The 15,942-nt window shown below is 37.0% G+C and overlaps 1 protein-coding gene across 1 annotated transcript in view; it reads left to right on the forward strand.

Annotated features, from left to right (window-relative positions):
- The first annotated feature begins 208 nt into the window (after positions 1-208).
- Positions 209-15,942, forward strand: part of LOC147625933 (uncharacterized) — a 37,013-nt gene continuing 21,279 nt past the window's right edge. Inside the window, exons 1-2 of the mRNA XM_086817764.1 lie at positions 209-297; positions 408-524. Of these exons, the coding sequence (XP_086673890.1) occupies positions 209-297; positions 408-524 (206 nt within the window). The remainder of the gene's footprint in view (positions 298-407; positions 525-15,942) is intronic.

The raw sequence follows: 15,942 nt of genomic DNA on the forward strand, positions 1-15,942 counted from the left end.
GATTGCATTTGTCTTGCTAGCTCATGATCATGCATACCCAAAGTTAACAAAGTTTTGTCATTCGGTGGAGAAGCTCCACGCAGAGTACGAGCTTAGTCTTGAGGGCAAGCTGCCCAAGGATTCGATTGATGATGATGACCTCCCTAAAGAATAGTGGTTGTTAGTTTTCAAAACTCACTATCAAAAGAAGATGAAGATATACGTTAACATGGTCAGGTCAGAACAACTTGATGAGTGCCAACTCCTCTACCAAAAGGTTTATCAAGCAGCCCCTTCTAATGGTGAGCTGACAACAAAGTTTGTACGGGGCTTTGCCTATGAGAAATGTGCAGCATCTTCAACTAATCCACAAAGTTTAGCGGAAACGTCTTGGAGACTGCAAAATGCAAAATGCAAAATGCAAAAAGGAGGGCTTCAACGAAAGCTAAACAAATTTTGAGTGGACTACGGGCCATGCAGAGAACCGTCACTCTTGGATGGTGCAACATCTGTACATACAATGTTGACAACAATGACGAGGCCTTGTAATGGGACTGACAACACCCTCTACATGGAGTTGGTAAAAAAAGTCAATGCGAGGATAGATGCAGAGAAAGAAAAGATTGCTCAAGTCAAAGGTGAACTATAAAAGAAGAGGGACATGTGGCTTTACACTGAAGGATTGTTTTATGCTTTCAATGGACTACATAGTGAGCTCGACAAAAAATGAAGGGAATGGAAAACCCTGATGAAGTAGAGGTGCTGAAGATGGAGGCAGAAATAAGTGCAGTTTGAAGATTGCTTTCCAGAGTTGGTGTGAATGAAGATGTGGTGCATCTAAAGAAGGACGTGCAGTCATTGCAGACAAGCACTGAAGATAGTGTCAAGTGCCTGAAGTGATTTTTAGAGCTTCACAAGAACTTTTCAAAGTGCTTGGTGGTTTCCTAGGCCTAATGTTTATATTGTAAGCAATTTAAATTAGTGAAGGTCTTTAAAGTACTTTTAAGGACTTTACTACTTCAAAGTACTTCACGACTTTAAAGTACTTCACCACGTCAAAGTACTTTAAAGTGGTAAATTCCTTTATAATAATTTGAAGTAGTAAAGTCCTATAAAGTACTTGCTGGTACTTTAAAGTCCTTCAAGTGTTTTTTGGTATGACAAGCACTTTCATACATGCTCTTTGGTAATTTCTGAGCACTTTCTAAGCACTACTCAAGAACTTTTGAGTACTTTTCAAGTACTCCAAGTGCATTTTGGTACTATAAATGCACTTTTCAAGCAGTCTTCAAGTGTTTTTTAATATTCTTCAAGTCATTAAGTTGTGTTATGTTGTAAATGATATCCCACTTACATTACTCTCTTCCCTAATTTGTGTAACTTCGGTTGGTGTTTGGTATGAAAGGAAAAACATGATCTTGTAGAATATGAAGTTGAGGAATTGTCAAACCATAGTGCGTTTGTTGGAATGGCAATTTAGTTCATACAATGTGAGGGGAGGTCTCTCTTGGTACCCTCACCCGACCGTTGCGAAGCGCATCTGGTGACTGCATTGTGTGTGGGGAACTCTTGTCAAGTGACCACATGGCAAGACTTTTCATTCTGGGCTCTAGACACAAGTACCACCCTTTTTGCTTTTTGGTACTATGTATGATAAAATTGACGTACACTTACAGCAAGTGTAAGGAGGAAATTCCTGAAATTGAGAAGTGCTGGACTGCTGGGTGCCCATATGTGGTCGCTGCTGAGGGTGAGTTTTTTACTGCTAGTCTTTACCTCTATGAAGTTACAATGAATTGGTATGTCATGTGACTTATGTGTGCATGTCCTTTGAATTGTGCCACATGCACAAATACAAATGAAAATCCTCATGAGGAATCAAAAACCGCATCTGAGTTTATCCATGAATTACTAAGTGGAGCTAAGATACTCAAAGAAGATGAAGAGCTTGACAAGACTGTAGAAGTTGGTTACGAACAACAGCATGAAGGTATATACTGCACACCTCAGTGGCATTGATGTAGAATGATAACATGCTGAAAAATTGACTGTGTTTTCATGTCAAAAAATGCCCCTTGACATGTGGAAATTGTAAGCGCAACAAAGGGCAAAGACGATGGTCAAGTGGAAGAGACCCTATTTGACATTGCTATGCAACATAAGAAGAAGCATAAGGGTGCACCTAGACAAGTTGAAGGATCGCAATCGGCGAAAACCAAAAAAAGTACATCTGTTGACCCTCCTAAACCTCGTGCATGCAAAAAGCTTTAAGCTTCTTGCACAATGTACTCCTGGTTGGAATGAAGCTTGTGTTGTAACACTTTATGCATGAATATGAAACTTTTTTGCTAGACATTGTGTACGCCATTTGGCAAACCCTTTTATTCTCCATTAGTACTTGCGTGCTATACTATTTATGACTGTAAATTTTTTTCCAAGGAATTTGACCGTGACTTTGTTGTTGTAGTTAAAATTCGAGTGATTGGAGCAAACTGGACCAGAAAACAACTCTTACTCCAATATCTTCCACGACGCACGTGTGGGTATCTTCGGCGACCCAGAGCCCGAGCACTGTATGGTCAGTACCCTCTAGGATCCTTCGCATGTCACCTAGCGCTTCACTCATAGGCCGCTTCCTTGGTCCCTCATCCACCGTATCGGAAGCTCACCATTTAAATCGACCGAGGCTGGTCAAGACCTCGGCCGACCTTGCTATGCGAGACATCCTCCGTTGACTCTCCACGTCAGCTATTGCAACTTATCGTCGGTAGGTCTCCACGACCACGTTCTCAAGATAGTCAAAATGCTTCCTCGGTATTCTTGACATAAAAGAATCATTTGCAAACAGTTCACAAATACAGTTTCTATAATGAACTCTCATCTTTCCAGATTGTTCCACATCAATCCATATTACTTAACCCAAATCCAAATCATATGCATATCCATTCTTAACCAGATACATCATTTTCCATCCCATCACATCAGATCCATTCACTTCACATAACATCCATTCCTATCTTTCTTAAATTACATTACGTCTCATCACATCCATTTCTCATTACATCTCATTCATTTACATCTTATATCATTCATTCACATTCTGATTCACATGATATCTCATCTCATCCATTCGCTCATATCGATGCCATATCCATTCACATACATATTCGCATTCATTATTCCACATACACATCCACATTCGTATATCCACATCCATATATCCATTTTCACATCCACATTCGTACATCCACATCCACATCCACATTCATACATCCACATCCACATCTACATCCATACATCTATTTTCATATCCACATTTATACATCCACATTCATACATCCACATCCACATCCACATTCATACATCCACATCCACATTCATACATCCACATCCACATCCACATTCATACATCCACATCCACATCCACATCCATACATCCACATTCACATCTACATCCATATATCCATTTTCACATCCACATTCATACATCCACATCCACATCCACATTCATACATCCACATCCACATCCACATCCATACATCCACATTCACATCTACATCCATACATCCATTTCCACATTCACATCTACATCCATACATCTATTTCCACATCCACATTCATACATCCATATCCACATCTACATCCATACATCCATTTCCACATTCACATCTACATCCATACATCTATTTCCACATCCACATCCACATCCACATTCATACATCTATTTCCACATCCACATTCATACATCCACATCCACATCCACATCCATACATCCATTTCCACATTCACATCTACATCCATATATCTATTTTCACATCCACATTCATACATCCACATCCATACATCCACATCCACATCCACATCCATACATCCACATCCACATCTACATCCATACATCCATTTTCACATTCACATCTACATCCATACATCTATTTCCACATCCACATTCATACATCCACATCCACATCCACATCCACATCTACATCTACATCTACATCCATACATCCATTTTCATACATCCACATCTACATCCATACATCCATTTTCACATTCACATCTACATCCATACATCTATTTCCACATCCACATTCATACATCCACATCCACATCCACATCCATACATCCACATCCACATCCATACATCCATTTCCACATTCACATCTACATCCATACATCTATTTCCACATCCACATCCACATCCATACATCTATTTCCACATCCACATTCATACATCCACATCCACATCCATACATCTATTTCCACATCCACATTCATACATCCACATCCACATCCACATCTACACCCATACAGCCATTTTCACATTCACATCTACATCCATACTTTCACATACACATTCATCTTTCCTTTCACATACATCCTTCACATACATACATCTACATCCATTCTTTCACATTTTCATCTATCTGATTCATTTCACATCCTCATATCTATTTATAGAATACAAGAGAATTCTTATTTTTGATATAAGATTTCTTTATGCAACTATTTATGCATAAATTTCATTTTAAGGAGAATAACACTTTTGAAATAAAAATCAATCTTTTATGCATCTTCCTATGCATAAATTCATTTTAAATGAGAATGACACTTTTGAATTAAAATTCAATCTTTTATGCATCTTCTCATGCACAAAATCAAAATTGATGAAAATAACTCTTTTGAACTAAAAATAGATTTCTTTGTGCAAAAATCAAAATTGATGAGGATAACACTTTTGGGTTAAAATAAATTCTTTATGCATCTTTCCATGCATAAATCCAATTTAGTAGGAATTACACTTTTAGAATAAAAGAATTTCTCTTATGCATCTAATTTATGCATAAAATCCATTTATGATGAAAATCTCACTTTTGATAAAAAAAAATCTTTTATGCATATGTTTATGCATACAAATCATTTATGATGAAAATCACTCTTTTAATATAAAAGAATTTCTTTTATACATCTAATTTATGCATAAAATCCATTTATGATGAAAATCTCACTTTTAATATTAAAAAAATCTTTTATGCATATGTTTATGCATACAAATTATTTATGATAAAAATCACTCTTTTAATATAAAAGAATTTCTTTTATGCATCTAATTTATGCATAAAATCATTTATGATGAAAATCACACTTTTAATATAAATTTTTTTATCTTTTATGCATACAAATCATTTATGATGAAAATCACTCTTTTAATATAAAAGAATTTCTTTTATGCATAAAATCATTTATGATGAAAATCACTCTTTTAATATAAAAGAATTTCTTTTATGCATAAAATCATTTATGATAAAAATCACACTTTTAATATAAAAAAATTATCTTTTATGCATATGTTTATGCATACAAATCATTTATGATGAAAATCACTCTTTTAATATAAAAGAATTTCTTTTATGCATCTAATTTATGCATAAAATCATTGATGATGAAAATCACACTTTTATAATCAGAATAACAATTTCAATATACTTCCTTCTATGCATAGAACTTAATTCTAAAGAGAGTAATACTTTTTTAATAAAATATTTTTAGTATTAGCATCGCTTTGAGTGGAATGCCGAATTCTCTGGTCTTGTACATAGCAGGGACTCCCAAAGAGTTGTTAGGCTGTGAAATGTGGATTTTGCTGGTGCACATGTAATATCACCAATTTTGGGAACAGAGATCTTACAATTGCAGTTGCAAGCCAATCTATGCTGTCCAAACCTCCCTTGCCGCATTTGATTGAAAGCATCTTTTCCGATACAAAACCTGCACATGCTACTCACAGCAGCAAGTATTTCGGTCCTTTAATTTGTGCACAAAATAAGGCTTGAGACCCTCAAAGCATTTAAGGGAAATCTTCACGTCAGGATGTTTGTCTTGAAATATTCTATAGAATTCCACTTGTGCTAAGACACCATGTAAATTTATAGTTAAAACAAAGAGATCACTATACAAGAGTTGTTTGCAATTGCAATTATAACTTACATCTAAGAAAGAACCTAAGAGTACTTCCAAAAAGTGCTTTGGAGTGCCTGAGCCCACTTGAAAGTACTCCAAAAAGTACCTAAGAGTACTCCAAAAAGTGGGAGTTTATAAGAGTAGTTGGAAGTACTTTAGAAAGTACGTAAGAGTATTTATAACTCTAGAAAGAACCTAACAATACTTGAAAGTACTTTAGAAAGTCCCTAAGAGTACTCTAGAAAGTGCTTGTTGTGTTGGGAGTTCTTGAGAGTAAATGGATATAGTTTAGAAAGTACCTAAGAGTACTTAGAAGTTCCTAAGAGTACTTGTCAGTACTTGAGAGTACTTGAGAGTAATTGGGAGTACTTTAGAAAATATTTAAGAGTACTTCATAAAGTGCTTGGGAGTGCTTGAGACTGCTAGAAAGAATTCTAGGATGCACTTGACAGCACTCCAAAAAGTTCTTGGGAGTGGCTGACCACTCCAAAGTAGTCCAAAAAGTGCCTTTGAGTACTCTAGATAGTGGTTGGGAGTGCTTGAGAGTACTTAGGAGGACTTTAGACATTGATTGAGGGCTCTTAGGGGTACTAGGTAGGACTTCAGGATGTACATAGAAGTCCTTCAGCAAGTACTAAGTGTACTTGAGACTTCCCACACATACTTAAAAGAACTCCAAAAAGTACTTAAGTACTTAAATGGGAGAAAAAAGTGGATAACAAAGTACAAGCTTTGCAAAGTGCAAAGTAAAACACAATGCCACCTTAGCAAAGTGTTTAAGAGGATTTCAGAGGTAACTGAGAGCACATTCAAGGATAGATTGCATACCTGAGCAAGTCAAGTAGATGCACTCACAAAAGCCTTTCTACCAATCCTCTTTCGACATATATCTTTTTTGTTTAGGGAGACACTGGTGGATGCAAGTGTGAATTGGTAGAAATGATGTTCCTCCTATGTATACCCAATGCCTTGGCAACTGTTCTGTTACTCAAGAGATTTGCATCCTTCGCATCATATTTATTGATACAGGCAATCGCCCTTTTGAAAAACAACTCATTACTCGAGTGAGGCACCTTCACTTCGGACAAGGTTTTGCGAATGTTGGAGAAAATTGCGCTGTCTAGTTCCATTGCTGGTGGTCGCAGTCTACATAATGCTGGATGTAGGAGGAGTTGCCCAAGAATCTCTATTTTAATTTCGTCTGTCAGTCCTTGTGTTTCCTTGCTTCAGCACTTGGCCACAGCTTTGCCCACAGCTATGCAAATCTTCTTTCTTTGGATTTCATCAACCTGGTCATTTTCTCTCATCCTTTCCACATCCTTTACCCTACTTCTCTATTCTCTCTTCTTTGCAGCCTAGTAATCTCTCAAACTTGGTATGACTTCTTCTAGAATTTGCACTGCAATGCTCACACATGGACCCACGGTAGCATTGGTGAAACCTACAAAAAACAACCATCCATTAAAGGCATGAAGAAATCACGACACAAATGCAAAATTAAGGCTATTGACATCTCATCAGCTAAGTACCCAGCTCAGTCTATAGCTCCAATGTGTTTATGTCTCTACACCTCAGTATCCTAGAACCAACGTCTCTCCAGTCTGTTGAAACCTCTTGACTTTGTGACTGCATGCACTTGGCTAACTCCTTGGTACAATGTAACAAATGGATGTCACTAACCGCAGCTCAAAGACTCTTAGTACTAGGAACTAGCTGAATATTCGATGAGATCTTCCAAATTCTTGGGCTACGGTAGACGACGATGCCTTGTTCAGGAGCTAGGTCGACAATAATGAATGGCATCTAGGCATCAAGTTGTTCTACATGGGATACAGATGCATAAGGAAGGAAGCTGACTATTTATCTTGACTCTGCATAGGAGAGCGAGCGAGCGAGCGAGCGAGCGAGAGAGAGAGAGAGAGAGAGAGAGAGAGAGAGAGAGAGAGAGAGAGAGAGAACGATGGTCGTTATTACCAAAGAGGTCATGGGCACGTAGTTGCAATTATTTGCAGACAATAGTTTTTTCTTTTCTTTATTTCCATTGTTTCCCCCCAAATTCACTACGTGAAAAGGAATGTCCAAGACACTCCTTTTTGGTACCACTAATACATGCTTTGACCTTGTGGCCAATGCACATCCTTTCCAACCAATTACTTGAAAATATCAGAAGGTGATCATAGAGGGAGGGGGGAATTAAGATATTAAGCCTTGACCACATTAACTGATTCATATTCATGAGTGATAGTTCTAAGTTCCAAGTTATTGTTGCTAGACTAGTACAATTATTCTTCCCAATCTAACAAATTTCTTCATACTATACCATGTAGAGAAATGATGTCACCTATCCATGTAGAGAAACAATATCACCCATCTTAATCAATATCTAAGATTTTAAATGTGCTGCAAGGCCAAACACTTTAATGTAAATGTTTAAAATTACAATTGAATGTAAAAAATCAAACAAAAAAAACTATTTTTGAAAACCTTTGAATGTGATTTAGTTTTTTGCTATGTCTTTCACTTTATCGTTTTTTTTTTGTTTGTCTACTTGTTTGTTTTCCTATTATTTCCATCGGAATGTAGTGGCGCATCAAACAAGTAACTCTTTTATTACCTTATAATGTAAATTGGTTTTATGCTATGTCTTTCACTTTATCGTATTTTTTTGTTTGTCTACGTGTTTGCTTTCCTATTATTTCCATTAGAATGCAGAGAGTCAAACAAAGTAACTCTTTCATATATTTTAATGTAAATTAGTTTTATCGTATGTTTTTTATCTTAATACTTTCCTCTTATTAACTATATTCTATAAACATGGTATTTTTTTTGTAGATAAACTTAATGTGTGTTAAAACTCACACACCACACGGCCCATTAGAATGCAATAGAGAGTCAAACAAAGTAACTCTTTCATATATTTTAATGTAAATTAGTTTTATCGTATGTTTTTTGTCTTAATACTTTCCTCTTATTAACTATATTCTATAAACATGGTATTTTATTTGTAGATAAACTTAATGTGTATTAAAACTCACACACCACATGGTTCTCTAATTTTGTAATATCCATAACATAAGATTATATTTACCAATGATGTCTCAAAGCACTCTTTCCCCAATGTCTATGGATAGATGTGGTGGTCCATATATTTCTCTTTATTTTCTTTGAAGATGTGATCATGTAAAAGGATCGTTGCAAGATCAAGATGTCTAGTTTTGTCCAGCTTATGCTGGACTGGAAAAATGCTTGGAGAGAAAATTTGGGGGAGCAACGTACTTCAAATGAGATCAAGAAACTAATAGAAAATACACATGCACTCAAATTAACCCAATATAACTTAATATAAATTAATGTAATTAATCAAAATTAATTAAAAATATGATGAAATGATTAAAAAATGATCTTTCCATACTTAGAGTGATCCAATTTTTTTTTTCATAGATACACCATTACAATTACACTAGTCCCTGTAGGTTTTAGTTGATTTACCCCAAAAATGTAATTTTACTAATTAGATTATTAATGTTTATAGGCCTTCTAATAGCTTGAAATAATTTTAGAAAAGAGATCATTAAAAATCCAACCACTGGATTTGAAATTTTGACTAACCACCACATTCTACTAATGTCTCACTATTTACCACTCCTTTGATCTACAACATTGAGCATTTTAAGTGGTAGTTATTGTGGGTGCAAAAAATGGCATATATTATAACACTCTAAAGACCTTGAAATATTTAAAGAAAATAGACAAGTAGCTTAAATTTTTCTCAAAAATTCAAGTTAAGCTCTATATTATGTGATGCTCTAACAAAATAACTTGAAAAGAAATTCCTTCGTTAGCTAGGAGAGATTGGCCACTAAATGCAAAAAAAATGCATTTTTTAACTCTTTACAGGATGCTTAAGTGGACAAAACTAGGCACCTTGATCCTGCAACCACCCAAAAACTAGTGAAAGTCTTTTTGTGCAAAACATCATATGCTAGTTGCTAAAAAGTAATACATCTAATACCTTATTTTTTGTTACACTTGGAATGGATATGTGTAAATCCTTGTACCAATTCTTGTTAATCTTTTAAGGAAACAATCCAAATACATGTGAGAAAAAAGGCTACATTTGCTTGTATATGTAAGAATATAGAGCATTGGAAGCTGGATCAACACAATACAAAGTACTATATTGTAGAGAGAAGTGGAGAGTAGACAATATTACTGCTTGAAAAACTTGATTACAAACTGATGGCATGCACCACTTGTGTGCTCCAGGTAACGAGCTTTAATGGTGAGATCTAGATAGACTCTAGATGGAGGATGTGTTTCTTACAAGAGTGCATGAACACAATGAACTCAATGATTATGGAGTTCCATAACTCCTCACATATATAGTACCCCATATGGTAGTTCAGTCATCTAACCCTACCCATGACCACATGTATCTACTCTACTGACAAGATATATGCACCATGAATTGTGAAGTTTGAACTGTGTGTCCTTGGTTTGTTATCCAACACCCACATAATGCGATCACTTAGTCTGTGAAAGCATGCATCCTACTTAGTAGAGTGCCAAGGCTATATAAGCCATCTCGTAACAATCTGGACACACTTGGCCACCATCTAGTGTCTAAACTAGGAGTTTTTGGGTGCCCGGGTGCTCACACCACAATGGATACTCCTCACAAAGGGGGCCTTACAAAATAGAGCACATCCGTAACACGTAGAAACATCATGAGGTGGAGCATTGAGCAAATGCTTCTCCAACAACCCCCCTCTCAATGTCCACTTATAGGTGAACTACCTCTTTGGTTCAACACCGAGTTGATGAAGGTGGTGCTCTTGTAAATCTCTCCTAAGAGACTTTGTGAAAATGCCTACACAATTCTCTGTTGTCAGGCAATAGAAAAGCTCCACATCTCCATCCATAATTAGTTCACATATAATGATACTATATCTCAATGTGCTTAGTGCAAGCATGAAACACTGGGTCCTTGGCGATGGTCATGCAACTCTGATTGTTGCGCACGATAACACTAGAGCAACACTCATGTCTCTCAAGATCCTCCTCAACCAAACCACTTCATATGAAGCAAAGCATGCTGCCTTCTCAGCCTCTATAGAAGAAAGTGCCACTGTAGTCTGTGCTTGTCATCGCTAATTTTTAGGATGTAATTCCAAACCCAATAAGAGAGCAGTATCCAGAAACTAATTTCTATCACAATCTCTGCCTAATGTGAGTTACAAAATCTAGTCAAGGAATTTCCCAATTTGTAAGTGATGCCATACCCAATGGTACCTTTGATGTATTTCCACACCCACATCCCTACCTTCCAGTAGTTCTCTCAGGGCTAATTTAACAACCTACTAAGGACAATAACTATAAAGTTGATGTCAAGCTATGTATTACATAGGAAGATCAAAATCCCCACCAACTTCCTCGACTGCTTCTTATCCATGAGCATCTCCAATAGAAAGCTTCGCACATCAACGTCCATGGGTGTTATTGACTTGGACTCAACCATGCCAAATTCCTTTAGAATTTCTCCTACATACTTTTGCTAAGAAATGAATATTCCATTGGACTTTTTCGAGACCTTTATTCCTAATGCATAAGCCCAAAGTTTTTCATATCAAACTCTGAACTCAACATTTGGTGTGTCTATTGGATCTTCTCTTCTTGGTTCCCCATCATAATGAGGTCATCTAGACAATGATTATGTACCTATCATGCTCAGAGATTACAAATTAGCATCTAATGGGTGTTTAAAAATACTAATACTTACAAATAAAGTATCTATCCACTTGTACCATATCGAAGGAGCATGATTCAACACGTACAATGCCTTTCAAGGTCTGCACACTTTGTTCTATGAATCGGGTATCTCAAACCTAGGTAGATGTACCATATAAACCTCCTCCTTGATATGGCCATTCCAAAAAGCTAACTTTGTATCCATTTGCAATATTGGAGTGGCCAAGGCAAGTAATGTATGAATAGTGGTCAATCTCGCTGTGGAGGGAAATGTCTCTTGAAAGTCAAACCCTTTGACCTATGCAAAACCCTTTGCCCCACGAGCCTTACCTTGTGCTTATCCAACAATGTAGCATATGACTTGTACTTAGCCTTCCAAACTCACTTAGTGCCATAGGATGCCTCATAAGATCCCACATGTGGTTTCTAAAAGTTGAGTAAAACTCTGATTCCATGGACCCCCTCTAGTTTGGATCTGCTCTAATGCTTCCTCCAAGATTGATGGCTCTTATACTTTTATTATCTCAGTCATCATCAAGGCTATATTGACAATGTGAGCCAGTGGCCCTCTTCTACTTCTCTATTTTTTTGGATCTACATGAACAAATTTTGGCTCTTCTATGATTACCAATGAAGCTTTCTTATCCATGAGCTTCACCCATTTTAGGAGAAGGCCCCGTAGGAGGTGTTGCAGGCTTCTATTCTTCATCATGATGAATCCACCTCTTGTGGAGTTGGTATAGTCATTGGTGGTTGTGTTAACTAGGATATGTATTTGTTGAAGGATAGTGTGGATGGAGCCCTCTCCTCCACCTTAGGTTGTTCTTCGTAGATCACTGAGAGTTATCTTCTTTGCCTTAGGGTCATATAGTTGATAACCCTTTGAATCCATACTTTACCCCAAGAAGATACACTTTATGCTCTCTTGGAGCCCCACTTGGTTTTGGATGAGTCTGGAACATACACAAAACTATCACACCCAAATGTCCTGAAATATGCAATGGAGGTGTCATGCCCTTAAATGCCTTTGTGTAATTCATGTTAAGGATACACTTCAGTGTTAATTAGCTCAACCCAAAAAGAATTCTTTAATTCTTTGCCTTGGAGCATACTCGTGCCATCTCCACCACTCTGTGATTCTTGTGCTCTGCAACACCATTTTGTTGTGGAGTATGAGAAATTATCAAATATCTCCTTTCAATAGGCATTAAACTCAATTGATCTACTTGGAATTTCTTCAGTCTCCTTATTGTCTAATTCTCTATCAAGTTATTGCATACTTTAAACTTTCCAAAAGCTTTAGTCTTATCCCAAAGAAAACACACTCACATCTTTCTACTAAAGTCATCGATCAGGTAACAAGGAGTAGGAAGAACAACCCAATGCCATGGTTGGTATTTTACCACAAAGATGTGCATGTACAAGCTCTAGAGGAGCCTTTGCACGGTTCTTGCTTTCTTGTGGAAATGCATGTCGATGCTACTTGCCCATCATATAAAATTCACACACAGATGACATCTCTAAAGATGCTGGTAGATGTGCCACAATCCAAGACCTTTGCATCACGTTTAAGGCTACAAAGCTTAGGTACTCAAATCTCTCATGCCATAGCTTGCTTGTCCCCACATCAGCTTGGGCTGTAAGAGCCAATAGCTCATACAAGTTGTTGTGCTAGATTCCTTTTCCAATGACATTGGCACTATCATCTATGATGAGATGCACCAGCCTTATTGAAGAAAACCTTCAAGTCATGGAAAAGCTATGGGTTGCAACAGATAATACATTCATGTTGATGTCATGTCTGGCACATAAAGACATTGGATAACTTCTTAGTATCACTATTGCTAGAAACAAAAGAAATGGAATATTATGGTACCTGAACCTAGGCTGGGCATTTGTATCGTTTCCCAACTACTACTAGGATGGAATCTCCCACAAGCTTGAGAAAGGTATACCAACCCTTTTGATTGGTTGTATGTGAGGGTGCTATGATTGTCGATGATCCATGAACCATCGGCGGATGCCAAGGAATGTTCTCCTTTTGCACACAAATTTCTTATATTTCCATAGACAGCTCCAATTCCTCTTCAACATTGTTCTTGGACTCCTCCCCCCTAAAGCTTCAAACTACCACTCTTCTCATGTTCTTCCTTCAGTCTACATGCCTTGACTATGTGGCTAGGCTTGTGGTAGTAGAAACACTTTGCCTTAGATTTATTCTTCTTTTTAGAAGCATTAGGGCTACCAAAGACCTTCCAATCGCCTTTCTTTGCATTTGCAGAGATTAACACGTTGCACTACCATCTTTGGCTTTAAAATTCATCCTCTCCTCCTCCTCCACTAGCATTGCGCCAAACTTCTCAAAAGTAAAAGATAGGTTGCACACCTGCATGTTCAATGGGGTCACCAAACTTTCATATTTTGGAGGCAACACTTTGATATAGCTATGTGTTTGAGCTCCTTGTTGCTGACCTTAGTGATCTCCACCATCGCCATTTTATCTCGTAGATTATTTATCCACGATATAAATTGCTTTGCTACTTCTCCATCAAAATGCCTTTCTACTATAAAGTTGATTCTCAAGGTTTTGAATCCTTGTCTCATTCTAGTTCTGTAGAGCTTACCATGCTTTAGAAGCTATGGTAGTATGTTGAATCAGGGTTATCATCAAATAAATGAAATTAGTGATGATGTCACATACCGTATTTGTATTCTTTTGCCTCCATACCAAAGCAAGAATAGGATTTGGTAGTATTGTTAGTAGATCTGGAGTAGGACACCGCTTTGCATCAACCCCTGTTGTAGTTTTCCACAACTCATAAAAATCAAGAATGGACCTAGTCTTGAACTTCCAAAGAATATTTTTTCCCATCCAACTTCCCATCACCAAAATGTGGAGGGTGGGCATGAGCAACTATGTTGTTTGTAGGTTGGGCCAGCTCTTCAAATCTACCTTCACATAGCAAACTGCCAAAAACAACCTTTGCTAAGATGCTTTGATACCATGTAAGAATACATAGTAGCATTGAAACTTGGATCAACATAATATTCAAAGCATTATATTGCAAAAATAACTAGAGAGTAAATAATATTATTGCTTGCAAAAACTTGATTACAAACTCATGGCGTCCGACCACCCATGTGCTCAAGGTAAGGAGCTTTGATTGGCGATCTAGAGAGACCCTTGATGAAGGATGTCTTTCTTACAAGAGTGCTTGAACACAATGAACTTGATGATAATAGAGTTCCACAACTACTCCCATATATAGAACCCCATATGGTAGGTCAGTCATTTAACCCTACCCATATATAGTACCACATATGGTAGGTTGGTCATTTGACCCTATCCACCATGACCACATGTATTTGTCGCCGATGGGATATGCACTATATGATGTATAAATTTCTTGCAACATAAGAATAGTGTGTCCTCGATCCAATGCCCACATAAAGCGTTCACTTAGTTTGCACATGCATGCATCCTACTTGGCAGAGTGCCAATTCTACATAAGCCATATCCTAACCATGTGGCCACCATCCACCAGTGTCTAAAATGGGAACTGTTGTGTTTACCACAACAGTTACTCGAAAGGGAGCCTTATGAAATAGAGCACATTCGTAACCGATAGAAACATCACAAGTATAGAGCATTGAGTAAATTATTTTCCAACACTATATATGCTAGCAACATAAATGACATATTCTTGAATGCACACGAATTTAAAACTTATCGTAGCTCTTGGTTCTCATTTTGTATCCCTTGTAAAATCATATGCTAGCAACCTAAATGGAATATTCTTAAATGCACATGAGTGTATTTAAGAATATGCACATTTTGTATCCCTTGTAAAATCATATGCTAGCAACCTAAATGGCATATTCTTAAATGCACATGAGTGTAAAATGGCATATTCTTAAATGCACATGAGTGTAAAACTTATCGTAGCTCTTGGTTCTCTTTTTGGATCCATTGTAAAATCATATGAAATGATTTCACCTTGTACCATCCATAAGTGACACTATCCCCCATTGTTGTGGGGCAAATAAGTGCAAAACTTATTCTAGTCCTTGTTTCTCATTTTGTATCCTTTGTAAAATCATATGAAATGAATTCATCTTGTACCATCCATAAGTGATACTATCCCATTATTGTGGACCTTGTAATTTTTTTTTCTTTTTATCTCATGAGATTTGTTTCCAATAGTATATATGTTAGCAACATAAATGGAATATTCTTGAATGCACATGAATGTAAAA

The sequence above is a fragment of the Cibotium barometz genome, chromosome 23 (genome assembly GCF_041138505.1).
Source record: "Cibotium barometz isolate CiBa-2024 chromosome 23, ASM4113850v1, whole genome shotgun sequence".
Lineage (NCBI taxonomy): Eukaryota > Viridiplantae > Streptophyta > Polypodiopsida > Cyatheales > Cibotiaceae > Cibotium > Cibotium barometz.